Source organism: Lasioglossum baleicum, chromosome 13, assembly GCF_051020765.1.
Source record: "Lasioglossum baleicum chromosome 13, iyLasBale1, whole genome shotgun sequence".
Lineage (NCBI taxonomy): Eukaryota > Metazoa > Arthropoda > Insecta > Hymenoptera > Halictidae > Lasioglossum > Lasioglossum baleicum.
The window spans coordinates 8,861,253-8,888,926 of NC_134941.1; the positions used below are offsets into that span (position 1 = coordinate 8,861,253).

General features: G+C 37.2%; 4 protein-coding genes across 10 annotated transcripts; 3 read left to right on the forward strand and 1 right to left on the reverse strand.

Annotated features, from left to right (window-relative positions):
• The first annotated feature begins 845 nt into the window (after nt 1–845).
• Nucleotides 846–3,321, forward strand: LOC143215304 (putative 3-methyladenine DNA glycosylase). Of its 2 annotated transcripts, none has more exons than XM_076437343.1 (5): nt 846–1,096; nt 1,311–1,464; nt 1,562–1,771; nt 1,851–2,060; nt 2,706–3,321. In XM_076437343.1, the coding sequence occupies exons 1-5, from the start codon at nt 911–913 to the stop codon at nt 3,095–3,097; spliced, it is 1,152 nt and encodes a 383-aa protein (XP_076293458.1). In that variant the 5' UTR covers nt 846–910; the 3' UTR covers nt 3,098–3,321. The 2 variants fall into 2 exon arrangements, with proteins under 2 accessions (XP_076293458.1, XP_076293457.1); XM_076437342.1 differs by having other exon boundaries at nt 847–1,096; nt 1,311–1,494.
• Nucleotides 3,152–18,020, reverse strand: Dor (vacuolar protein sorting-associated protein 18 dor). 5 transcript variants are annotated; one of them, XM_076437327.1, is made up of 20 exons: nt 16,794–18,020; nt 7,885–7,996; nt 7,569–7,749; nt 7,328–7,494; nt 7,058–7,234; nt 6,901–6,948; nt 6,518–6,707; nt 6,325–6,446; nt 6,033–6,248; nt 5,833–5,949; nt 5,647–5,759; nt 5,466–5,577; nt 5,214–5,396; nt 4,826–5,143; nt 4,621–4,756; nt 4,301–4,522; nt 4,081–4,232; nt 3,903–4,000; nt 3,522–3,836; nt 3,152–3,433 (listed from the first exon to the last, which is right to left on the reverse strand). In XM_076437327.1, exons 2-20 carry the CDS (start codon nt 7,963–7,965, stop codon nt 3,370–3,372), a joined length of 3,012 nt encoding a protein of 1,003 aa, XP_076293442.1. In that variant the 5' UTR covers nt 7,966–7,996; nt 16,794–18,020; the 3' UTR covers nt 3,152–3,369. The 5 variants fall into 5 exon arrangements, with proteins under 5 accessions (XP_076293442.1, XP_076293441.1, XP_076293440.1 ...); XM_076437326.1 differs by lacking the exon at nt 16,794–18,020 and adding an exon at nt 8,160–8,543; XM_076437325.1 differs by lacking the exon at nt 16,794–18,020 and adding an exon at nt 8,160–8,543 and having other exon boundaries at nt 7,885–8,023.
• Polr3e (RNA polymerase III subunit E) lies at nt 8,647–17,073 on the forward strand. Its single transcript, XM_076437341.1, has 8 exons — nt 8,647–8,807; nt 9,195–9,451; nt 9,522–9,715; nt 9,779–9,951; nt 10,034–10,238; nt 10,331–10,533; nt 10,607–10,770; nt 10,837–17,073. Exons 1-8 carry the CDS (start codon nt 8,775–8,777, stop codon nt 11,102–11,104), a joined length of 1,497 nt encoding a protein of 498 aa, XP_076293456.1. The 5' UTR covers nt 8,647–8,774; the 3' UTR covers nt 11,105–17,073.
• Nucleotides 18,007–27,674, forward strand: LOC143215306 (uncharacterized). Of its 2 annotated transcripts, XM_076437348.1 has the most exons (6): nt 18,007–18,160; nt 23,136–23,349; nt 24,073–24,156; nt 24,730–24,945; nt 26,091–26,324; nt 26,417–27,674. In XM_076437348.1, the coding sequence occupies exons 2-6, from the start codon at nt 23,137–23,139 to the stop codon at nt 26,630–26,632; spliced, it is 963 nt and encodes a 320-aa protein (XP_076293463.1). In that variant the 5' UTR covers nt 18,007–18,160; nt 23,136; the 3' UTR covers nt 26,633–27,674. The 2 variants fall into 2 exon arrangements, with proteins under 2 accessions (XP_076293463.1, XP_076293462.1); XM_076437347.1 differs by lacking the exon at nt 18,007–18,160 and having other exon boundaries at nt 24,751–24,945.

A 27,674-nucleotide genomic window follows, 5' to 3' on the forward strand; every position in this document is an offset into this window, starting at 1 on the left:
CTTTCTAACAAATTCATTCAAATTCGAATGCTTTGAATGGTTTCTTGACTCACTACATTCCGATTTCCGGCCATTTTGTCAAACAAAACGTTACCTAATAATTTTTATGCTTCAACATCGCTTAATTATCGTAGGATTAATATTTCAACGAATATTTATACGTCAACAAACATTAGAATTTTACCATTAATTTTTACATGAAATTGCAAACATGAAGATTATTGATTAACGTATTCTTACGAAAACGTAACGGCCAAAAGTCATTAAAATAATTCTAATTTTTATCTCATTCTTATTTTATTTTGTTCTAATATAGTATCTAAAATATATGCCTAAAATTCCATTTTGCATAAAGGTCGTCTAATTATAACAAATGAAATGAAACTAAAGTACAAAAAGAACAAACAACGATGTCTATGATACTGCTCGCATATGAAACAATATTTGTCATAGCTAGACGCAACCAAAACTATTTCTTTACTACCATAATATTGAGGTATAACAATTAAATGAATTATCTATGCAAGAATTAATAAGCAAAAATTATAATTTGTACCTGACATCCTCCCGGAATTATAGATGTTGGTCTGTGCGAAATACAGTTTAAAAACCCTCCTCAATCGTGGACTACTAAAACATCGTACGTATTAACCAATTCACTATAAGCTCAGCTGATTCTTATGCGAAAACGTAACTATTTATCTTACCATTTAACAAAATACAAGAATTCGGAGTGCACTTTTCTTGAACAGCAACAGCTTTCAAATTTGCTCCCTTACAAAGGCTTGGGTGAAGATGGGTGAAGATTATCTGATCATCTCGATTACTATTGTAGTGGCAACATTGATTTTTGACATTTGTATCTCATGATGAGGAACTTCACTGTAGTTCTCTAACCCGCTTCAATATTATGAAGCAATATGTAATGATTTTTCTAGAGAACGTTATACGACAAACGTTAAACAATTCCATAGCGAATCGATTTGTGTTTTGTGGTTCATCAATGAAGAGAACGAGGGCTAGCTCGAAAGCAAAAATCGGGACAGAAGAAGCCAAAGATGATTCCAATAAAAATGAAATCGAAACGAAGTCAGAGGTTTGTTTATTAAAACTAAATTTATTCTTTCTGAACCTTTTAATTACCTGACAACTTATATTAGACTGGTAATTGTATTGTAACACGATCTTTTTAATAAACGTGATTAATGTTTTAATGTGTTTATATATTTATCCAACAATCCTATGTATGATAAAATGAACGATAACATACTGTTTTCATCATAGAGGTATATATGTATTGTTTTTATTAGGACAAGCAACATCACCTAATAGTACAAGCTAAGAATTTAAAAAATCAGAAATTAAACAATGTATCAAAAAGCAAGACTAAGTCGGTTGATAGTATCAAGGATCCCATTGATCTTCCTTTAAAAGCTGCTATGAATCCTGAGCCCCAACAAAAAAGTAAACTTAATTTGAAAAGACTGAAAAATCGTAAGTCAATTTATAGGAAATTCTGTTCTAGATGTGATACTTACATGTCCATCATTCATTTACATAGGCAGTAAAGAAAAAGATGAAGAACTCAAACCAAATGTACCTCCTCCAAAGAATAAGCCTAGAGCTGTAGTAGATTTAAAAATGATGACTGAGGAATTAAAACAGTTACAAGATCCCCCCTCAACTGAATGGGAAAAACAAATATGTTTTAATAGGCTTCCATTCTCATTTTATGATTCTCCTTGTGAAGAATTAGCTCAAAATTTATTGGGTAAATTAATGAAAGTACATACTACTACATATTCACTTTTTCTAATATTAACGAATACTATTATTGCTTTTATATTTAGGGAAAGTACTGGTTCGTTGTTTAGAGAATGGGACTGTTCTGAAAGGTAGAATTGTTGAAACAGAGGGTTACTTAGGTGTGATAGACAAAGCTTCACACACGTATCAGAAAAAAGTTACTCCCCGTAATATGCCGATGTACATGCCACCAGGAACTATCTATGTGTACATGACTTACGGCATGTATCATTGCTTCAATATATCTAGTCAAGGTGAGTGTAAATGAAATATAAATTGTAAGAAACAATTACGTTGAATACTGAGAGAGATATTAGTTGATTAAGGCCAGTTCCCTGTCTTTGCTCTTTATAATTGATTTTAAAGAGAAGCCATCATAATTCTAAGTAGCTAGCATAAGTTGTAACAAAACACATCTGGTATAACGTTAAAAATATTCAGAGTCAGGTGCATATGTACAAATTAAAGCGGTGGAACCAATGCTTGGCCTTGATTACATGGAATTGCTTAGAAACATGCAACTCGAAGAGAGTGGAAAAGAAAAGAAAATCATAGCAAACGTTAAGTCTATCAAACAATATGAGCTTTGTAATAGTCCAGCAAAGATTTGTGCTGCTTTTGATATTGAAGAAGATAGTTTCAATGAACATAAAATTTACCAGTCTGAGAATTTATGGATAGAATATGATCCTTACATAAAGTTTACTACCGTTGTAGCAACGCATCCTAACAATGATTCAGAACATGGTGCCCGAAAAGCATGGCGATACTATGTGTTAGGAAGTTCTAGTGTAACCGAGAGAGATATTAAATCTGAGGAACATGCCTATAATATTTAACAATATTTATTTTCCGTGTATTGCATCCTATCACATAAAGGTCTACTGGTAAGATTTTAGGTGAGGGATGTGCTGTTTTGATAAGGGCTGTTGAACCCTTAGAAGGTATTGAATGCATGGCTAGTCAACGTACATCAAAGGGAACATCGGGTGTGCCTAAAAAGCCTTTGAAAGATTTAAAAACACATGAATTATGCAATGGCCCATCAAAGCTCTGCATGGCCTTTCAACTACATAAAAAACATAGTAAATACTCGATGTGTTCTTGGAAAGGTTTGTGGATCGAGAAGGACAACGTGAATATGGATATCAATGTTGTAAAGTGCTCCCGGATAGGTATAGAGAACTATGGGGAAGAATGGTCAAAGAAACCATTGCGATATTACGTACACGGTAACAAATCCGTGAGCAAACGAAATAAGGAAGCTGAATTAACATTAGGACTAAGCTAAATCATTGGAATTATTTAAAACATATTATATTTATACGAATTTATACGTGCATGAACAAAATTGTGAAGTCGATGTTTTCTATGGCTTTAAATTAATTCAGTGTTTTATTTTTGCATTTACTTAATAATACATACAAAATAAATAGCTATCACGTTGAAAACGGTATGATACATATTCTATTTGTTACAAACGATAATTTTGATATATAATTATAACATACAAAATCGATGATTATTTGTTCGAATATTTTACAAACAAATGGTGTATATTATTTATGCCCATTCCTTCATTACCCTTTCATAGTCTTCTTCTTCGATGAACGGTTTGTCTATAGATCTATAATATAATTGTTTTTATGAAAGATGTAAAAATCAATACTTATCTTATACAAAAAAAAAAAAAATGAAATATTAGAATTGCTCACTCTATCATAAGTTCTCCACAGTATAAACACTCGGACGCCACTAATTCGTCGATGTCGGCCTTGATTCGATCTTTTCTCGATAAGGATACTGAGCCAACTGATGTAGTATCTTCTGGTCTATTCGAATGTGCAACAAGTAGTTGTCGTTGAAGATCGGCTAACTTTGTTCTTTGATCCATCGACAACATAGGTGTCAGTGCAGCTACGAGACAATCACTATGAAATCTATGCCCACATGGAAATACATAAAAGGGTCGCGATAGTAACTGTACATCGCAAGTGTTACATGTGTCTTTCACATACACAAATGTACACCTGCAAAAATATTTCATTATATCACGATATTAAATACTATACATACATCATCTTTTATCTGATTACCTTGTTCTAAACTCTTGTATGTCTTTCCTAATAAGTTCGGCTGCTTTCGTTGCTTCATGCATCTCTTCCTTCAAATCTTGGATATGTTGATTATATTCCTGTTAATTATAATTAAAATACATAATAATATCAAGCGGTTTGAAGAAAGCATGATACATGAAAGCTAAAATTATTTCACCTGTAGCGAATTACAGATAGCTTGTTTGAAATGATCTATGGTAACAAAGTCCGAGAAGAATGGTAGTATATCTTCTATTCTGACTATATCACAATTTCGTAAAAATATCATTGCTTCTTGTATATCGTCTTTCTCTCGAACCACATGTTCAGCTGAAATTAGAATAAATGAAAGTAGATATTAACGAAACTATTTCACAATTCATATTTTTCTCAGTTACCTATCTTCAACCATAACTTTTTTATCAATTCATCGTCGTGGTCGGTGGGCATGGCTGCTATTTGTTTTGCAAGATCAACGCTTATTGTTAAAGCTAAATCTACTGCTGTTGTCCAGAGTCCGAGCAACGCGGACAATTGTACGCAAGCTTCGGTTAAACCAACTTCTTGACATAATCGTAATGCATAGTGAACATCATAATGCACCATGTTGATATCTTGACCTAAAAACAAGTGAAATATTTCGATAAAATATTACAGAATATTACAGTATCTCCTCGAAATAATTGGAAAGTATAACTTTTAAGAGTAATTAATTTACCTTGAGAACTGATGTATCGCATAACTTCATCCTTTTTATAACGAGCATACAACGACAATAAGAAATTGTGGATTGCCTGTTCCTGGCAACCTAATTTGTATACACAAAACTCCAAATACCTAATTATTTCTTTCGCCTATAACACCAAACATTATTAGACGTTTAAAATATAGAAATAATCAAAGAAATACAAATTGTTGCTTACATGTTTCTCATCGCTATTACAAGAGACTAAAGCTGGCAGAAGTTTAGACGGCTTTAACGAGAATCCTTGCGATATCAAAGCAGTTACCGCAGGACGCGGTAATTCTTGTAGGAAAATGCCAGAAAATTGATAAAAAAGATCCTTGTTATTTTGACTCTTTAAAACCTCAAGCGCTTCTAAATAATTGTTTTTATACAAGTGCTGACGTATCACTTCCTCATAATTACAATGCATTATAGTTAAACGGATGAGATTGTCTTTGTCGCCGTGGCTTGCCATTAAATCATATATCGTACTGCGATTTCTTTTTACGCATTCCTAAAATAAGAATTACATACGTAGAGAAACAATATTTCTTTTAATGAAACAATTTGGTATTCATTTGTACCTCAACTTTGGGTATAGCAAGAAAGCTATCAAATTGCTTCTGAAGTTCCAAGTATTGTGAATTGTTTAAGTATGAACTATTGCTACTTCGTAATACCGCCATTTGGTTCATAAACAATTCAATCACCCATACAACAATCATAGTTATTTGTGTTTTATCTTGTGTTTTCAATTTTTCTAGTTTCTGTACATTCAAAATAAAATTATTTTATTTGTTTCGAACGCGAAGAATTTGGAATAATGAATGCAATACCTTCTTGAGGAACGTTTTTAATGCCTCTATTTGCCACTCTTGAAGAAACTTCAACGATATTACTTCGAACGACGAATGAGTATCCGCAGAGATGAGAGCACTCTTTTCATATCTGTAAAACCATAATTAACTTAATTCATGGTGTCGCATCCTAATAACTGGTGTATCAAATGTCACATACTCTTTGTTTTTAAAAAGCATTTCTGCTTGTTTTACCAATACTTGATCTATGTGTGCTGGATTATCTTTACAATATTGTTTGGAAAGCTCAAATTCACCTTTGTCAATGTATATCTGCAGAAAATTCAAGCAATGTTATTAATAATAGTAAAAATGTATATGATTTAATAAAAGTATAATCATTCACCTGCCAAACATTTCTATCTTCTTTATTCACTTTGTATTTAAATACTGCCTGTTCACTGTAAGCCCATATAGACCGAGTTACATGATCTTTAGTGATATTAACTAATTTGCCAAGAGCCTTCGAAAATTAAGACATCTGAATTACATAACTTTAATCGTAAATATACTTAAACTATCGTATTTCGTATTTATTATACATACGTCATTATAAATATCTTCGAATATTAATTCCTGATTCAAAAGTGATATGCCTTTAACGCGATCTGTATAAAGTAACAGCGCATGAAATTCTGTTAGTACAAACGATAGCGGTGGAGATGCAACTTGCGACATATTGCTTCCTATAAGACTTGTTTCGGGGCACATTATCATTTGTTGATTTTGTAATGTATCTTTTGGATCTATGGTCGGATCGATCTAAAGACATTCACATTAATTTCAAGTATTTGTAAACTTCGCATCATATTGCAAAAAATGATGTAATCATTTTTACCTGTGCATACAATATACCAGTTTCAGTTAACCAACCAAATGACTTTGGTAAAGCATCCATGGAAGAGTAATAGAATTGCATTTTTGAATAATTCAAGCTACTTATCACTTCGTTAAAGCTCTCTGTAAAAATGTTACTTCTTTAATTGCTCCGAATATAAATGACAATTGATACAGATGCAGCTACACTTTACCTTGCACATTTAAATATTTATTAAAAACTTGCTGTAACAAAGGTTTTTCTTCTGGATTTTGTACTTCTCCAATATATTGATAAATGCGCATCAGAGTGGTGACAATAATCATGTATTTATCTGTGTTTGGTACTTTATGGAATTCTATGCCAGTAATTGGTGGTTTACTGCTCTCCCCTATATCAAACACCTAAAATAAAAGCAAATCAACTCTAGAATATCATATACTATTTACTTAGCAATACATTATGATTTCATGAGGTGAAACATAATATTAATAAGCTGAATAATGCAGTGGCGATCGATGAAAAACTATAACAAAAAAATATTACAGGTGCCAGCACAGATTTTTGCTCATGCAAAATATGTAACTTCTAACTCACCAATCCTTCTACCTCTTTAGCACCGTAAAGAGGTAAGTAGTTAGGAAGCTTTAGAAATAATGAATAATGATATAAGGGAAGTACTAATATCATCGTGGACTAACAATGTATACTGATAATGATATAATTGAAAGATTAATGTTATGTTTAATTATACCTGGCGCCAGTATTGCTCCAAACTTGTATTAAATATTTTGTCGCCATCTAAACCAATTTCTGTTTCAAAAATCAGACCTTTAGAAGTCCCTAACAATATTGGACCCGTAGTGGTTTCAGAGGTATTGTGGAAATTCCATCCAACAGCGGTGATTTCGTGTCCTTTAAACTTGCTTGCCTAGATAAAATATTTTGAACATCATTTTTTTTTTGCAACGGCATTCGTTTGAATTAAATACATTTTATTATACTTATCCATTTCACTTTGTACCTGTTTTAATTTTGTAGTTTTTTTATGTAAATAAAACAATTCAGATGGTGGACTATCTTTGGCACTCGGATTCTTTGGAACCAAAGCGATTAGCAAATGATTTCCCAAAGGATCAAAAAACATCCCTGACATTTTCATATTCACTGCATATTTTGCTATATTAATTTCTAAAATAATCATTTCATTAATAAGGCGACCAGGTTCATATAGTACATATTAAAGTTACAAAAAATAAGACTACCTTCTATATTAGAATTTCTCATATCGATACGCAAGAGCATATTATTAGCCATAGCAATAACAGTTATATTATTATTAACAACCAAGTGTATAATTCTATCCGATGGCTGAAAATTAACTTTCTGCTTTATAAAAATCGGTCCATCGTCTTGTAGTTTCATTTGGATAAATCCTGCTGTACTCTACAAAATTTAATAAACCCTAAGGTAGTTAATAACGAACCTCTATCACTGAAAGGTTTTTAATTATCGAGCTTCAACTGCATTATAAATATATTGTAGATAACAAAGTTAAACTATATGTATAAAAACTCTTACGATGTCAGGACGAATTGGAGGTGCATGTACTTGTTTTGATCGCTGAGATGCTTGTTCGTACTGATCAAGCATCGATGTCATTTTGTTAATTTATTTAAAACTCTTCACTCTCCTATAATAAAAATGCGTTAAGGACACTCTGCAATTGAATTACATGATGGAAAATTTACATATTATATTTACACTTACACAAATTATAATTTCTTTCGTTTTCTTCAAATCGGATAATATATATTTTATTAATACGCCTACTTAAATCATAATTTATCACTTACCCACATGCACACAAGAATGTAACAAACTATATATGTTTTACTTTAATTTTTACATGGTAAATATACTTTCACATCGTTTTACGATCCAATACTATCTGTTTAGTCATTCGATTAACTTGCTAGCCCATACAAATTTATAATACACCGTGATAAATACAATTATTTAGCTGACAGCCAGCTGACAGCGATAACTTGTTATGTTCACTTCTATTGGTAGCAGTGATTAAGTTCATCTCTGTTCATCTCTTATTTAGAGCAAAAAATATTTATAGAGGAATGCACTAATAATAATAAATATAAAAATCAAATTATTACTACGCAGCTGGCGCAAGTGTGTTATTATTCAATATTAAATAAATAATGATATACAAGAAGTTGCTATACATATATGTATCGTGGTATTATCTATTATAGCGCGTACAGAGCTGGTGCGTATATGTATAGCTATAGATAATAGATATCTGATATTATCTATTTAAATACTAGCGCTTCATCTCAAGTATCTTCAGAAACGTGAACGTGGTATAAAAATCAGTGTTTGCATCGAAATATATTTGAACAATTTTGAGTGATAAGTAGAAAGTACAGATTGTTTGAACGTCTAACGCTAACGCCATGGAAAATGAAAATGATCCGGTGGTTAAAGAGGTTCGTAAATCGATTTTCACTTTCATACTTATATTTCACATTGTTTCATGAAACGTGGTAGCTGAAGGTTATGTATTCGAACTGTTTTATGATTTATTTTACGATGTTTAATACATTTTTTCATTTGTATAACGAATGAATTTTACTTCTATGATATGCAAATAAATTTCCAATTTATAATTATACATTAATTACCGTGTAATTTAATAATTGATGGATATCTCAAGGTACTGTTTTGGATGAACCTTGCGAAAAAGTTCATATATTATTCGAATATATATTTTTCTTTTAGACAATTACATTAAAGAAAGAAAGAAAGAAGAAGATAGGCGAAAATCATGTCTATGCTGTAGAAGAGAAAGAATGAAATACCTGAAATTTTTTTAGATTCCAGTGTTTCTCTCGAAAACACTTGCAGATAAGCTCTTTATTTTCCAATATCCTATCCGACCTGCTAAAGATGGCTATGACAATGCAACTGTCATAAAATCCTCGATAAAACCACAGAACCAGGAGGTGCTGTTAGAAGTAGCAATAGATACGCATAGCGTTAATTATGACCAAAGTAAAGGTGAACAGATTGCAGTCAATGCAGACGGCGATGCAAAGAGTGATCAAGACGAGGATGAGAAAGCATTCGATAGGTATTTAACAAAATAAAATTAAAACAAATTTTCCTATAAGGTTTCTTTACATTATTTATTCATGTTGTAGTAATTTAATGGACAAAACAGTCTTACAGTCTTCGAGAGCATTACCGAACTGTTCTAATTATGCGGTTGGTGTTTTCCAAGAAGGAGAATTGCATTTGACACCGCTTAGGGGTGTTGTTCAAATGCGTCCACAGTTCAACTATCTCGATAAAAGTGATAAACGTGTCAGAGATGAAGCCAAAAATATGGGAGAAGGTATTTATAATACATACTTATGAATGTATGTTACATTAATGACTATAATTTTGAATGTTATAGAGATAGAAGAAGAAGAAGAAGGCCCGAAACAAGTAAACGTAACATTTGCCAGACAGAAAACAGAGTTCATCAAAAAGATGCAAGAGCAATCTTTTCAACATCACACCCAGAAAAGTTTGGAAGAGAGGTGGATTCATACAAAGTATATTCCTGCAAATAGTAATCAAGCAGAGGTTGATATGATCTCCAATTCGTTGTGTCGTTAAGTTAAGAATTAGTAGTCATTTTTTAATATGTATATTTTTTTATTTTTAGCTGGCACGTTTGGAAATGTTCTGCTCTGCAACAGATGAAACTGTAAATACATTAAATTTAACGAACCAACAATATTTAGAATTATTAGCGCCAAGAGTGAAAGAAGAACTATATTCAAGAACAGATGTTTCTAATGGTACAACATCCCTCAATTATATTAGGACATTACCACTTCTGGATCAAATAAGAACTCTTCTGAAAGATGGTTAGCAACCTTAAGATATTTTCTGGTTCTCGCACACGTCTAGTATTAATTAATTGGAGTGATTTGTGCTGATTCGAATAAATTCTTTGCAGCCAAAGTTATATCATTTGTACAATTACGATCGATTTTGTCTCCGGATCAAGAGACAGCGGCTGTCTTAAAATACTTACAACAGGTGGCTGTTTTAGTGCAAGGTAATTGGGTTGTAAATAGCGAACTAATATATCCTAAGGAGAGTATATCCTCGCATAATGGCATTCCTGCCGATCTAATGTGCAGGGCTAGAGACTATATTGTAAGTATTAGCAATTTCATAAATGATTCTAAATTTTATTACACAATGTCTAAAATGTTATCTGGAATTTCAGTTATTATCCTTTACGGAACACGAGTATCTAGATAGAAAAACAATTTCATCCGTAGTTAAATTACCACCTGATGAAATTAATGAAATATTTACAAACTTAGCGTCGCACGAACCTAAAACGGGATGGCGATTAGCAATTCCACCTACTAAAGACTTCATTGACAGGTACTTTATCATAAGCGATTTTATTTCTATGGTGAAGGACATTTTAAAGCGCATACATTTTCATAGGTATCCGGAAATAGCACAAAGGCAGGAAATGTTTTGGGAAGCGAAACGAAAGCATCTCCGCGAGGCGATGGAGGTTCAAAATCAAATTCCCCAGCGTCAGAGGCGAAAGTCGAATAGGGAATCTGTCGGATCTGAAAACGAAGAAAAGAATGTAGGACGTGGTAGAAAAACGTTAAGGGATTCGTCGATGTCTGACAACGACAGTACTGTAGAGCCAGTGAAGCATAAAAAAGTTATTCGATCTCGAAAAGTCTCCGAGACTACGTGACCAAAGCCGATGCGCGACTAAAATGTATGATAACGCAACGTATTGTTAATGTAATTCGAAACGAGAATTTATCCTACACACACGCCACTAGATCATATTATCACAATATGTCTGTTTCGATACACTACATCACACCAAAATCTTACAATATACATGCATCTTTGAATTGCTTATGTAAAGAATTCTCTAGTCTCGAGTCGTCGAACTGCCAGCAATGTCTTGAGCTCTGTTTGTGGACGAAATTCAAGTAGTTTCGTTTATATTTTGCACGGTCGTCTGTCACGGGAAATATGATTGTTAGAAGAAGATTCATTTCCATAGTTATTGTATTATTTATTGAAGTATGTATAGACGGATAGCGGAGTATGGTCCTACCACACGTGATTATCATAGAGCATTTGTTGTCTCGCATCACACTGGTGAAAAGATGGCATGTACAGTCTGTGGCTAAAACGTACATCCATCTGATAAATTTCGAATATTTAGAAAAGCTTGAACATGTACGTTTAGTTAAAATTGGATAGATTCTATAAAAATGACGAATTTTTCTGTATTTTCAAGAGAGACAGTATCGTTAAATTGATAAATTAGATTTTTTCGAAATCTGTATAATTGTAATTAATAAACAAATGTATGTTCGAAATGTTCCAGGTGTGTGTAGGTTTTAGCGACCGACTATACCGGCTATGAGATTGTATAAAGCACTCATTTATTGTTTCCAGTGATTACTTTCGGCACATCGTGGATCGATGATGCATTCGAAAGTGCGGACTGAAAAACGACTGATCTTTTCTATTTTAATAAAAAGTATTTTTACGTGTTAAGGGAGATCGATGTGAGGTCGTGATCAACTTTAGATAGAAATATATGTATAAATTGTCGGACGAACTCTGTATTTATTACTATGTTGTTTAAACTGTACATGTGTATAGCATCAAGATATATTTCCATATAATTTCCGGTACTCTTTCGTTTCTTTACACCTGCTCTTCACTTTTATAATTATTACGTTGCATATTTTCAAACATTTATTTGTTACTATATCGAACAAGCATGAACTGAAATATTTCTGATTATATATATATACACATTACACATGATTTAATTTCTGACGCAGCTTCACGACTTTCGTAATGTTTATCATGTTTACGTTATTTTTCGCAATGGTCTTACATAAAATGATTTTTTTTCAATCTAATCTTTATACTTATACATGAATCTGCATTCAGCAAAATAAAATCCATTGCCGCAGTTAAGTATATCATATATAATTACGTATAGCGACTATAAAAATAGATGCAACATAGAAGATAACTGTGCAAAAATACTAAATGCTAATTTTCGTTAATGTGTAATCTAATTGCATCTCGCAGGTTTGAAAGTATACTAGTTTAAAAGCAGGAAGTACAGACGCAGAAACAGTTTAACATTTACACTTGTTTCTGCGCATATATAAACGCATACTGGTTCCCTGAGCTACTTGTTTCAGAAATATGCTATCGAATGCAGGTATGCATGCATTATGCAATAATCTATCACCTTTTGTAAACACGTTCAAACGTTCACGAGTGAAACCGCAATTTGCAAACAAAAATTCTCTCGGGAATTTCTTAGCTTCTATATTGAATTTCAAGTAAATCGACAGCAGCGAATAATATATATGTAGCGTTAAAGAAGCTCTTGTTTTCGCTCTATGTTTCACGAATCATTCGATAAACAAGCAAGAAAGTGAAGACAACACTAATAATAAGTAATACAGGCCACGGCATCGAACTTTCGATTTCCACAATCGCATGTTGCAACAAAACAACGCGTTGTCCAGTGATCGAAACTTTTCCACTGAAAACGTAGCAAAGATTAATTTCATCTGGTTTGCATTCTTGTCTGTTAGCTGAGAAAGTAATAGCTGCGATTGTCCTTGAGGCGTTCGCAAAAGATTATTACACTCCTCGCAGCATGTCGGATTAGATCCGCGGGACTCTAGAGGAGAATGTCTTTATTCACGCGAAACCGCTGTTGCATAATTTTTTGCAAAGAAAAAAGGAGCAACTTTCGTGGAGAAAGGGGACTTTCTTCTGACAGTTGCAAAACTGAACCAATTCGTACGAGAATAGCAGATAAAGATGCAATATCAGCTCCTTATAGTTGATTCTAACAGTACAGTGATGTTCGTGCCTTCTCCAGAAAAACTACTTCCTTTTCTTAAGCTCCCTTGAATTAGCAATAGTTAGAGAACGCTTTTTTATTAAAAAGATTACGTACGGCTTGCAGTTGATCTCAAGCATATTTGCAAAGAGTATAAAGTCTTAGAATCATTTTAATTTCTAAAATATTGTATTCCAAAGTATGTAATAATTTTTTGAACAGTGCAGAACAGTTATAAATAAAGCACAAATAATAGGATAAAATGATCGAAAACGCGACAAATGCGAATGATCTGTGTAAAATAGTTTGACAGCAACGGAGTTCGATTCTCTGAATGAAAAATTCACCTGCATCGAGTATTTATATGCAGGTGAAGGTCGTTCACCTGAATTGGTAACGATTACCAATACGCAAGGTGCATCAGAGAAACCTCGTAGTGCAAGGCAGGATGAAGTAATCGAATACAATAATCGGACATCAATTAATCTCTGATGGGATCGCATTTCTTTTGATATGCTTTTTTAATCGTTCATTTGCATATTACAGGGGCGTAACGGAGGGCAAAACACACTTTCTCCCGTGGGTCTGACCGTCGTCGGTGAAAGTATTTCTTACGCGTCCACACGTTTGCGGCGCCCAAATATCTGTCGTTTGATCGGAACCAGTGTTCTGGAACGAGAGCAGCGACTTTTTAATCTCTGAGAACAATAATCTTTCTGATTTACAATTGGACTGCAGATTTTTATGTGAATTAAAAATTGATCGATTTAACGATGTATTTCTGTCTTCCAGAAACGAAGTAATCGGTGCCATTTGTTGCAAATGGAGGTCCACAGAAACGCAGGAAACTATCAATTACGAAAGTACACCGTCGAAGTGTAAAATTGCCGGTGTCTTACAAGGGAGAAACCATTTTCTTCAACTTGGTCTAAATTCATTCGCAATTACCAGAAACCGGTTTGCGGTCAGTAAGAATTTAATTCTACCGAACGACCACAGTTTTCCGTGGAATGTATACGCACTCTGAAGCGAATCATTCGGCGTATTGTTCGCGAAGGTTCGACCCTTCAAACAAAGTGCCGAACGAAACGCGTGGGTGGAACCCGTTCTAACAAGAAGGGGACAATTTCAAAAAGTTTTGCGACGTGATTTGCTCGATGGCAGTGCGAGATAGAATTCTCAAGGATATCCGATCTGAGGCGGACCTTTCGAACGACAAATTCTATCGGGGAACGCAGTTCTACGATCGTTTTATGCTTCGGCTGTACTGCAATGTCAATGACATCCAGAAAACCGAGAGACCGAGACTGAAATGCTCGATTTTTAGCGGAAAAAGTTGTAGATAGACGCGTTATCTGAATGGGTGCTTATGTAACGTGATAAGATTAATATATTAAACTCGGGACACTGTAATAATCTGAGAAGAAGCGACAAACAATTCGAAACCAGCACATTTATCCGAAAAATATGCTCTCTTCGGTAATCATCTTTACTGAAATCTTCGTCTAAATTATTAACTATACGTTGCAATGAAATATTGAATATTTACTTGAAAGAATAATAGCACTAAAAAATGGCATAAACGGCATAAAGTTCCATCTTTGAATATAAATTTAACACGCATTTTATGAAGATTGCTGTGATTAACGTGTACTAAGCTTCAATTCTGTGTCGTTCTTGATTTCGTCAATTAGGTCCGAACAATCGAAATTTGCATGGTCACGGTCTATTTATTAGATTAATGTGTGAAACTCGGTTAGTTTAATCCAACTTCGAATTCGTAGAAAGTAGCAAAATGATTCACCGTTCCGTCGTGGCATTTGCTCCGGGTGTTCCGTCTAAACTTTCAGTCTCGTGTGTGGAGCATGAGATTCGTCGATAACAAAAGGCTTCGACGCGCTGATCGAAAAAGAAAGGAACTGGAAGAAAGCGTGCGAGACATCCGATCTCGTCGATCGCGTCAATCGAAAAGGGATCTTGGTTTCCGTCAGGTGAAAACAATGACCTTCGATAGGCGAGCCCGCAAGAAAGAAAGTCCGAGCGATCTGTTTCCATACGATTTCAATAAATTACACGCTAAGCAGCGCGTTGAATTCGACGAGTCAAAGAAATCCGAGAAAAGAGATCGAAAGTTTTCCACGCAATGCGCGAATTTTCCGACTCTGTTGCACTTTGGTGCTTTCTTCTGAGTTGACAAATCACCAGAGTACCATTTTTGAAAATAAATAAATAGCTCTGGAATTGTCGGATTGTACAATTGATCTCGTAAAGCTCATTTAATCAGCTTAACTGACGGCAAATTGAAAGATTTAAGATTGACGATAATCCTAATCGTTTAATTGCTGCTGCAATAGAAGTAGAAATGCAGTATTTCATTGTGTATACAATTAAGCTGTTCATTCTGTGAAAGGCACGTAATTAAATTAGCCATTACACCAACCTACTTTCGAGATTTCAATGGCAGAGCAAATCTCAATTTAAGAGAAAAGCAATTCAAACATATAAGGACATATGGGGAAGCCTGAAGACGGAAACAAGGTCAAGTCCGATGGATATGTAAAATGAAGATTCACTAGCAACATCTGATTGTTTACCATTAACAAGTTCAATGTAATTTTTGTTGGATTTTTCACGAGTAGATTAACAAAGATCTACTAGAAATAAAAATTCTATGGACGACTTGTTCAACAAGGTGTCGAAGAAATCGAATAGTCGCCCGGGTTCGCGATCAAAATCCGAAATAAAAGTCGATCGATGCACAATCGCTATTGAAGGCACGTTCCCCGAATGCAAATAAAGTCTTAACAGTCGCGTAAAAATTTAACGCTGAGATACGGCGACCTACTACCGAAAGGAAATTTTCGTATGGTAGAAAGCTGCTCGGACCCAATTTCGTTTCGATCCTATTCGCATGAAAGATATGTGCTTTGCGGAAATGATGTGTAAGGTCTGTGTGTATCGATGTAAAAAGTATCGAAAGGCCGCGACTGTGATGTAAGAATCGCATTCGTCGAGCGTGCAATGAATTCAACGCTTATTTTTCTTGTAGACCTCGGAACATTGTTAATAGACTGCGAATTCTCGTGCAGTTCCAGTGATTTATAAAAGTGAGATCAAGATCAAATTTCGTGCTCTGATTTAGACGCGTTACTGATTAAATTAAAATAGATTTGTTACGATAGTCATTTTTACAAATAGACGGCGAATTTTATGCATTTATAATAAAAATGAGTAGATCAAATGCAAAACAATCGGAACATTTAACAAATTTAAAAATACTGTTTGCAACTTATTGAAATTATTAAGGGAAGAATTTTGCATAAAAATCCGTAGTCTATATTTCCTGAAAGCAATATAATGCGATTATTGAAATGTGCATATAGAAATAGAGATCTTCATGCAGTTAATTAAATACGAAACTTGAAAGTCTGATTATTAATTTGTTAATTCTCTTTGTCTAAGTTTCGAGTAGATAGCAGAATCGAGATTGTAGAGGATTAAATTTATAAATGTTAATTCATCCTACACGTGTATAGGTACTCACAGAAAAATGTGTGGTGGTATGCACACACTATCCAGATGCTGCTGTGATAATTTGCCATTTCACTTTCCTCGATCACAAGTTATAGTATCGCGCTCGGCGCAAAGTCGATTGAATTTCACAGTGTGCGCAGCATCACTGTTTTGCATGCACTCGAATTTCTCCAGCAACATAATTTCAACTTCTACAACCGCTTCCGATCAGATTTTACCAGTTGATAGAAGAACTGAGCGCCTTCCCGAGAATTTCACTTCATTTTCCTTTTCTCGGCTACGAAAGTTCCTGTAAACACTCCGTTACAAAAATTCCACCTCGACTTTCAGTTCCTCAAAAAAACACCGCATTCATCGCATCTAGAACTCGTAAAAGCTGATGAGAATAAGGAAACAACGAAGAAGAATGAAGCAATCCTTGCTGCTTCGTTGAAAAACGAATCAAAAGAAAATTGCTCGACGATTAGCATCGTTCGAGTCTATTTAACATCTGTCAAAATCATTACCAAGAAAGTGCAAACTCCTTGCGGTGTCCACCGTTGCAACACGCTGCTGCGTTTCACCCTGCATTCCGCGTGGCTCTTGGATTTTTCATTTGCACCCCTGTTATGTGTCTCTGGAGTAGACTACGGAAAATTTTGATTCATCGAGCTCCAAGTGCACGATTGATTCTTACAATTGTTAATGTTTAGGAGCATTCACTGCTTCATTTATCAATTTTTCGAAAAATATTTTTAAAGTCACTTCTTGTTGCGACCTTATTCTTTCTGCTGTTCCTGACGTAACACCTTATTTAATATCTTGTCAGAAACTGAGGAATTGAAGTCTTTATTTTTCTTAACAAATTTCACAAATACAGTGATTTGAAAACTCGTTCCTCAAAAATCACATTTCTTCCAAGAGCCAATAAAAGTGCGGGAACAGCGCCGTTCGAAAAACGTCCGAAGATCAATTTTGCGATCCTTGTCCGACAATTACCGTCACAAACGACGATTTATGATCGTCGATCGTGCACGCCGGGTATCTCGCTTCATCTCATGTCCTGTCAAACACGTTTCACCTCACCGCGCACTAAATTATCCGATCGAGGAGTGTCCGAACGATCGCAATTATGTTTTTTATGTGTCGCACGTCGACGAAAGCTCATGGGTGTCCCATTGTTTGGCGGGTCTGGGGTTTTCGGCGAACAGCACGAATCCATGTTACGTGTGTTCTCCCACCAACAACTCTAACGTCGGATCCAGATATCACCTGGTGGAGGTAACTTTCAGCGGGACACGCTATATAAGAGAATGAAGAACCGGCCGGCCAAGATAAAGCTCGCGCGTTGTCAATCGTTTCGTCGTGCTGTTGCTCCTCTACCTTGGTCGTTGACAGGTAAGTGGGGGTGGAGAAGAAAAAAAAATCAGCGTTTTCGAAAAATAAAACAAAAAGCTGTAGAGGGGTGGTTGACGGGAGGACGTGGAAAATCAGTGACGAACAGTGCAAGTGAAGCATCTTTCTTCTTCTCGATGTTTCTCTCCTGTGGAAAATTAGTGTAATTTATTGGTCGATCGTGTGGAAGGTCGGTTGGAAAAATTCATTTGGTGAGATTCCAGAGAAATTGCGGATAGATCAGAATTCGCGAGATTAACGCCGTTATGCTTGGTGGAGTTCATACTTATGGCACGTGCCTTAGAAAAGGAACCGGTTGTGCGAGGGCGATCAGGAACTGCGCCGAGGAATTCTTGAATTTTTAATTGAATGTTGCAACAGTGACGCTTGCAATTACTTGGGAAAGCTTACGATAATATTAGTACGCCCACTGAACGAGTTTCCCTTTGAACATTTACGGTGACCGAATGAAAACTCGTAAATGGCCGTATTTAGGCAGAAGTTCTCCTGCGAATTGGTAGGTTAACAACTCATAGATCTTTTGGATTATTAAATAAAAATCAATAGGGCATTAGCAGATGGATGAGCTAGTGGATAATTAGTACACTGCAAATTTTGTAAAATAACAACAGCCACGAAGGAATGTCTTTCTTCTTTCAAGAATTTGAGTGGGTCTCAAGTTAGTCTTCCTACTGTTTTAAATTACAGCCACTCTTTTTGTCATAAATGCATACAATCCACAGTCTAGTAATTAATAATTGGATCGAATCAAGCTATAAATATTCTAACATGTTATTACTTTGTAACAACAACCTTGTTCTTCCGAAAAAATAATATTGTTAGAAAGAAAAATGGAGTTTTTTGCTGAATAAAAGTTGAGAAATTATTATAGGTGTATAAATTCATTCTTGGCCCCCACAATCAATGAATTATAACTTTATTTTAAATTCCAAACTTTTACTCCACATATCGAAAATTTATTAATTGTAAAATGAAGCAGATGCATAGGAAGTAATGGCAATTATTTTCAAGGGTAGAGTGCATTTTGATCGTTTATAAATAATCGATAAATTCACGAAGAAAAAGGGTTTTGTAAATATTTGTTTGAAGAAGAGGTTTCATGATTGAGCTTTTGGCGTTGAAGGACGAGGTCTCCCAGCCAAATAGTTAAAATTCTGTGCCGTTTCGTTCACCGGAGCATGACACGCTTTGAGTAAAAGTTGAGTATACATGATGAATACCGTCGGCTCTGGTCCACCGAATTGAAAAATGTTGTCTGAACCGTAAAGTCTGCTCCAGATTTCCTTAAGTGCTCGACGGAGAACCGGCCGACCAGTTACGTGTGCCCTCCACTGATTATATTATACAGCCGCGTTCCCCTCGTTTGTAGTTACCGGGCAACTATCTCTTTTTTCATTATGCAATTGCTTTCTTTGCGGACCCGCCGCCGGATCAGCTTCCAGCGGGCGCCATTTGCAATTTTATTGCGAGAAGGACACGCCTCGAGGACGGCTCGCGTAAAGCTTCCGCGTGACACTGCTTTCGACCGCAGAACGGCATGCGGCACCCCTAACTCCGTGATTTCTTTTTCTTACTCTATTTCTGATGCACTTTCTGTTAGAAAGCTGCGTCTTCGTTGATGCTTCTCTCGGCATCGTTTAGGAGAAGTCAATTAGTTTTCACTCTCCTGACACGCATTTTTGCGTTCGGTGACTGGGGAGTCGAGAATTTCCTCTCTGAGGAATGCAAGTCAAATTTTACTAATTGTTAATTCTAAATTTCTGTTGGTAATGCGATTCTTAGAAATATTTCTAATGCCTTTCATCGAGTATCTCATCTTAGCTAACTAAATTTTTAGCGGATCTATACGTGCAAGGGATGTCGCCTCGATCTTCACTGATCCAAGATTTATAGATCACGGAAAGAGCCCGATCGAATTTCTGAAGGATCCTCGTCTTGGACCGGTCCACGGCCGGTCCGTTCTCCGCGAGGACCTTGGGCGATATTGTTTCGCGATCTGCATGCGTACACACTATAATTCAATTCGCAACACCCGATACAGATACGTTCCCCCTTTTTTTCTCTCTCACAAGTCGAAGCCATTTTTACACGCAGGCCCTCTCACTTTCACCCGAGCTACCGATCGAGTCCGCGTCCACCTCTTAACGATCGGCCGGTTCACCGGTTTACGCCTAACAAGTAAAGCCGGGACAGCTCATTAAAACCAGCAACCGCATTTTCCTGTGCCCAATAATTAACCATTTCGTCCCATAAGCGGGCAGACTGACTTGATGCACGCCAAACTTTTAGACCTCCTTCGCTTCCTCCATTTCATATACGACTACTTACGATTCGCCAAGTCTATTTCACCCAATGAGGACGAAAATGACTTTCCACCAGGAACATAATTGTAGGCTGCAAATATTTATGAATGATAGTGCACATGCACGAGGATGTTCTTTTGAATGACGTTTTGAAATGCACCTTTCATTACGTCCTCACAGCTCACAAACACTTTTCAAACTCAGCCGAGCTATACAAGTGACGTGAAGCGCGTTAATCGCGGCAGGCTCATCATAATCTGCATCAGGATCGCAACCAGGTTGCGTAAAATGTCTCCCGGGATCAAACAGATTACCTCCGACCTTTGTCGCCAAGAGCAGGAAACCTTTAAGCACCCACTGTCACACCGGTTGACTATCATTTTCCAAAGAAACGCTGCCAGACTTTCGCCTGCGGCCGCCGCCAAAAAATCCGCGTTGGAAACGCGTAAGAAAGTGTTCCGATCGTGCATCTGGATAGTTGCATTTCGCTTTTACGTTTGCTCGACAAAATGGTGTGTACCCTGTTTTTCAATGTCCAGCACATTTGTCACGCTCAGCAGAGGTTTCCTTTTTATCAACGCGCGGGAATCTAAACGGTGTCGGAGGGGTCCATACTCTCAAGAGAGGCCTTTCAAATTTATCGAAAGCGCCGGATCTCCCCGCGATACATCATCGCACCGTTACGAATGAGATGTCTTCAGCGAATCGTGAAACCGCCGTCCGTGTTTTACGTGCTTAGAAAGTTATGGTGCTTTCCACGGTGATGTGCCTCGGTCTTCCTTTCCGAGGCAAACAATGAGAGACCGCCGGAAACCAAACAATTAGGATGCTGCGCAAACTCTATCAGTCTTCTCTTCGTTCGCACGACATTAATTTCTTCGCGCGTTCCAAGAAAAGTCGTTCGTATCCGAACCGTCGATAATCATATACCAAAATGCGAGATAGTCGCAGCAGATAAGAACCGTTCGACTCGTTTATCCTGTAATCAAAACTGCACTCTAATCAGCACAGAGCCGATCAGTTCTATGGGGTTCAACTTTCGAAGTTCTCTATCACAACGAGAAACAAGTTGCGCAACGCGTAAATATACTCTGTATCTCGTTCCACCATAAAAATGCAATTTCACTTAATTTTTACCGTCACCGCGGATGAACTATTTTCCAACCTGTCTCGTCGCTCGCAGCATCGACTAAAACCTATTGGGATGTGCAAACGTGTGCAGACCGTATTGACCGTATCGAGAATAACCGCCCGAGGTGCAGAAAAGTGCAGCAACCGGTCCAGCAAAAAATCGAACAAGCCTTCAACTCGATTCGGAATACGATTACGCCATTTCACCGCATTTCTCCGTGGCCCTCTTTCCCTCGAATATAATTCTGGGTCGTCGACATTAAGCACGCTTGCTCTCGGCACACTTTTGCTGCACTTCTCCTCCGGACACCTGCAACTGCGTTTCGCTAATCGCCGTGATGCATCACTTTTCCGAGACGTGACTCTCGGAGGCTTCTCTCTTCAGCCGGTTGTCTTCTTTACGAGCGGCCTTTTTTTGCGAACAGTGAAACCGCCGCTAACCGTTTAACCACCTAGATCGCGATCATCAATCTCGCGAGCGGATCGAGGATAATTTCTGGTCGTTAAGTCGAAATTATTCGCGGCTGTTCAGCCGTGGCGATCAATTAATTCGAGAGAATCAAATGGGGAAGAAAAGAGGAGCTAAACAGCGCCTGCGGGGCTGTTCAGTTGAAATTAGCCGAACGATTACGTCGCGCTTGTATAATCAATTTCAAAGGATTAGATCGGAGACCCGATCAAAAGAGAATCTAACAATTCATTTTTGGAATCATTGGATTGAAATTATCCACAGGATTTTATTCTGCTCATTCAGTTAATTTATTAGAAATTAATGGATAAGAATTGGGAACAACATGGAATTAATTTTTCAGTAACTTTTTGAAGGTTCTAAAGTAATCACTTTCAGCGTGATCCAAACGTTTTACTTCGGCAGTCTGGTTAGGACAATAGACAAAGCTGCAGCATTTTTGCAGGAGCAAATGAATAGCTCGTTGAAACGTGCATGCATACAGATGCAGCATTTAAAATAATGGCAAGCAATATGATTTTCGAAGACAATTCACAATAGGTCATAATTCTCCAGCGTCTCCAGTACAGCCCATCAATCTCTTTGAGCTATTTACAGGCTAATCTCCCATCGGCAATCTAATAGTCTTCCCCAGGTGGAATCACACAAACGCATAAAAGTGAAAGATGAATCAATCGAAGTAGTCATCGAGCAAGTCTCTAAACAGCCAATCATCTCTGCGTGATGCGTTTACGGGTCACCACAGCGGATTAACCGATTTTTTCCACGATCCCGGGGATTACACGATTTCACTAATCTACTACGGGATGATCCCCGTTTCGAATCGATACTGCTGCATCGTTGCTTTCCACGTAATGCGTGTGCTTTATGGAAGATGTCAATGGCCAAGGTTGCTTTCTCTCGAGGTCCGCGCACGTCCACCTGTAACGTAGCATTTGGTACCGCGAGAAAGTGCACCGAGCGCCGTAATTCTAGGCAGTGGAAGAATAGATGATCGATCGAGGTTCAGTCATTGGAACTGTGTACGTTAAAAATGTATTTTTCGCTTTTCCAGGATGTTGTGGCTGTGTCTAACAGCGCTGGCTGCCACCGCAGCGGCTCAGTCTTCTTACGATCTGGATGGCAGGGTGCCTTATCCTGGAAAGTCCTCTAGTCTAGGACCTCTTTATGCTTCTGGGGGTCAAGGATTCCGCGATAACAGCTACGAGGACAACATTGTCACGCCCACGCCCACGCCGGCTTACAGGGCCCCCGGCAACCAGCAATCTGTAAGCTAAAATCAATCTTATACAACAGTTATATCATTTATTGATCAATTATGTAGTCACCACCATTTTCTGTAACTTCTGCTAATTATCACCTAAGAGCTGGTAGACCTCTTTTTTGTGAAAACTGTGTGGTTCAAAGAAGGTGTTGAGATCTTTGAAAATTGTGCATGAACTTTTCAATCATACTTTATTAATTGTAAAATCAATTTTGCATGGGTCTTCTAAACTGCACTTAAATATGCAATGAATATTCTCAGCAATTAAGAGAAAGGTAAATAATAATGGATAGCTGGAACTCACCTAAATCAAAATTGTACCGTCGACCACAGCTCTAATTCCTATTTCCCATCCTGCGGAAGCAATTACCGAGTGAATAATATCCTATTTTCATCGATCGGTCCCCAGAGCTGTTGATTTACATAAACACCCGCAGTCTGGCGGCGAATTCCTTTTCCCTTTCGCCTGTAACGTTCTCGCTTTCCGATCTGCTCCAATTTCGAATATTATTAGCCCCGATGAAAGAAGTTGGATCATATAATATTACGTTACAACGTTATGTAAGGACTTACGTAAAAATAACCGGTTGCCTCGAAGTACCGTCTGAGGCGAGTTCATTCCCTTGCAACTGCGTAACAGGCGCGTGAACCTTCGTCGATGGTCCCATATACGAGAGAATCGATTTCTTAAATAATCACACGTGGATATTGTTTATTTTTTTTCTAGCTGTATCGCAAACCATCGTTGGATCAAGGGGCCATCAGAGTGAACGGACCGCCGAGAGGCGTTCTTCGTGGTGGACAGCCTCAGGTAGCCATTGAATCATCATTAGACATTATTTTATCAAGATCAATTTTGTATTTAACTCCTCTTTTATTTGAATCGATGCACAAGATTTAAGTTAAGGGAAGAAAACTTCTACCTGATCCCAATTTCGAATTTACGATTGACGTAGGCCATTTTTGCATAGAGATCCGCAGCCTAATCACGATCAGCTGCGTATTGTCTCGCATTAGCAGTAAATTCAGCAACGAGGGAAATCCTTTCACCGAATCTCGGTTGTTACGTAATTTTCATAAGCGATCGAAGAAACATCCATTGTTCGCGGTTTCACACAATGCGAGGCTTTTGCGTAATCGCCAGACGTTACGGTTTCTTCTGCAGAAATGATTTCGCGAAATTCTGTTCTGCTTCTTTTATCATCGCTACTTCGAACGATTGTCGCGGCGGAATAATCATCGGGGAATTAAGTAATGATCGTTTGCGGTCGAGCCAATTTCGCTGCTCCAGTTATCGTTCCGAGAAATGTCGGAATTAGGAAACGGGTTTACGTAAGCCTTTCTCTTCCCCGTGGACGATAGTAATTTTCACGGTGTTATTAAGTTCGTTGTTCCACGGTTGAAGGCCGAGGCTGAGGAACTCGAAGAAAAGGAGGAGCCCGATCGTCTGACCCTTCTACTGCCTCAGAGCAAATTCGATTGCGTGAACAAGCAGACAGGGTATTACGCGGACGAGGACCTCAACTGCGAGGTCTTCCATTATTGCCAGGACAACGCGAAGCACTCCTGGATCTGTCCCGAAGGATTCACGTTCCATCAGGTAATTGGGAATTTTTTGTTACATTCTACATCTTCAGGTTCTTGAACGCTGCTAGACAGGTCGCAGCTTCATCCCAAAGTACCATAATAGAAGATATCGACTCTATTTTCTTTTAATTAAATTTAATTAATATTTTAGTATGCGCAATAATTTTTGATAGGGCAACTCATGCTAGATAAGAAGTATATTCTAGTTGGGAAGATATCTGGGAAGGATCTAGATTTCTATTAATATTTCATGCTGTGAAATCATTCTACGAATTCATAAACGTATTCTATACGAAACAGTAACGAATTGCAAATAGACAGAGAAAGTGCTTTGAATTATGAGACTGTTGAACAATAAAATGTATCAGTTTTATAACAATCATTTCAAATGATAGCCTACAAAGATAAACGAGAACGTTACAACAGTTGTCAATTAAGAAACTTCTTTAAAAGATTCAGAGATCACGCATATAACTAGATGTACCAACATACTAGATTGTCAACATTTTTGCTCCCGCAGTCCTGTAAATTCAGCAATGGCGCAGCTCCGATCGGTTCTGTACATTTACTAGTTGCCAAGTCAAGTTTATAGATAGCCATTTCGATCAACGATCCTACGAGCGTTATCCTTTTTCCTTGAACCACCCCGGTCAAGTGAAAGCGGCCGTGAAAATAAACGTCGCGTTCTGCCGGTACAATTAACAAGCCTCGAATGCCATTGATAAGTAAATTTCACCTATCGCGTTCGCTCCGATCTATGTTTTCACCCGGTCGTTTCCGGTTTCGTGTACCAAACCAGCGGGCAGCCGAGGCCAATCATAAATCGTGCGATCGGTTTCCTGATACCGGACTATCGTTACGCGTTTCCGGGATAATCAGTCCACGCCCATTTTCTCGGCTTGGAAAAAATGAAAACAGAGGAACCGTGGAAACCCCTTTCTCCTGGAGAACTTCCAGGCCTAACAGTTCACATTCCACTGGCTCATAAAATCAAATCTAGAAATTACAATGCAACTCACGGATAAATCTGCTCGGGACCTGGAAATAATTGGTAAAACTCTCTGCTTAGTTTGCAATTTACACTCCTTGGATTAGCAAGTAAATGTCTTAATCTTTGTCTAACGTTTTTAAAGTTTAATTGTATATATTTTCTCGCAGGTCCACTTGATTTGCATGCCACCGAGCGGTGACATAAGCTGCAAGAAGAGTTCGCAGTATCATTTCGTCAATGAATATCTCTACAAGCCATTGAACCAGCAAGAGGCTGAGACGAAACCGAATGTAACACTGAGATACAGCGAAAGGTATTTCCCCGCTGACATTCATTCTGACGACCACGTTGGCGACTATCAGATCACACCATCTGCTCCTATTCGTCGTCCTGCGCAGCCGGTAAAATATATTCTCCATTTAATGCTTCGCTGACGCGCGTGTTTTATAAATGCATAAAATATTAAACAGCGTTAAATATAATTTTTGCGCAGATCTACGCAAGCACACAGCCAGCATTGAACAGTATCCCATCATCAGCTCGCCCACAGTCCGCAGGACTCCCACAATTCCGTCTACCTTTGAACCAAGTATTCCACAGCCCTGAGGAAGTCAACATTCCTCTTCAACACAGACGCCCGCAGCCTCAACAGCACCAGCCTGCGAGGAGATACCCTCAGGTGCGACCTGATGATGATGAGTACGAGTAAACAGGATCGGCAGGATCAATTGAAATAATTAATCATTCATCGTCCATACTCACCGTCGCGTTTAATTCATTAATAGACTGTGGAACTTCATGCGAATTTGCATTATCACACAAAACTCGAAGCTCTCCATAAACAGTGTCAGTACATCAAAAATGTGATATTCTATTAAAGAATTGTATATCTTATAATTCTTCTAAAGATTTTTTTTATATGTAATTGTATGAAGGTCTCTCCAGTCTATCGATTACATTGGCTGAAACATCATCGTGATTATCGTGTCGAAATTGGAAACACAAGGGATAGTAATTGCTATATATTTATTCAAGTGGATCGTAGCTGTACGCATTAGAAATTAATCGTAGAATATAAATTACTCCACGCTCTCATTCATCTATCCGTAGAACACCGATTAATCCCTTAGATCAAGATCGGATCGAGCATTTTCCCGAGATTGTGATCGAAACATCGAGTAATATTGATACATTAAGTTATATTTACCAGCTTGTTGTGGTTTTTATTAAGGGGGCCGAGTCGATTTAGGAGATCACTCGATAATTATCCGCGCGAACGATCAGTGATAATTTTAATGATGTAATAAGCGGGTACGCTAATACGTAATGTGTAATCGATATTAGCATAACAGTAATGACCAATAAATTGTTATTGCGTTACTTTTAACAGCGCTTACTGTTTCATCAATGCGATCGCGAAGCAAAGATTATGTAATTGACTGGTAATAATAATTATAATTAAATATACGAACCAAGAAACCTTCAATTCAAATTCGACGAGAAATTCAAACAGATGGCGCGCGTATGCGGAGAAACAGTCAAATCACCGTCTAAAAATGTCCACTAATCATTAAGATTACGAAAAATCTGTAAACGAAACAAATTAAAACATAAAATCATCTCCATGTTTTTACCAAGAAATAACATTAACTCTAGACATGTGTGCCTATGTACATATTAATAAAAAAAAGCAATTGATGTTGTGTATTGTACCACACGGTAAGTGCAGTTGCAAGAACGTCGCAATGAGA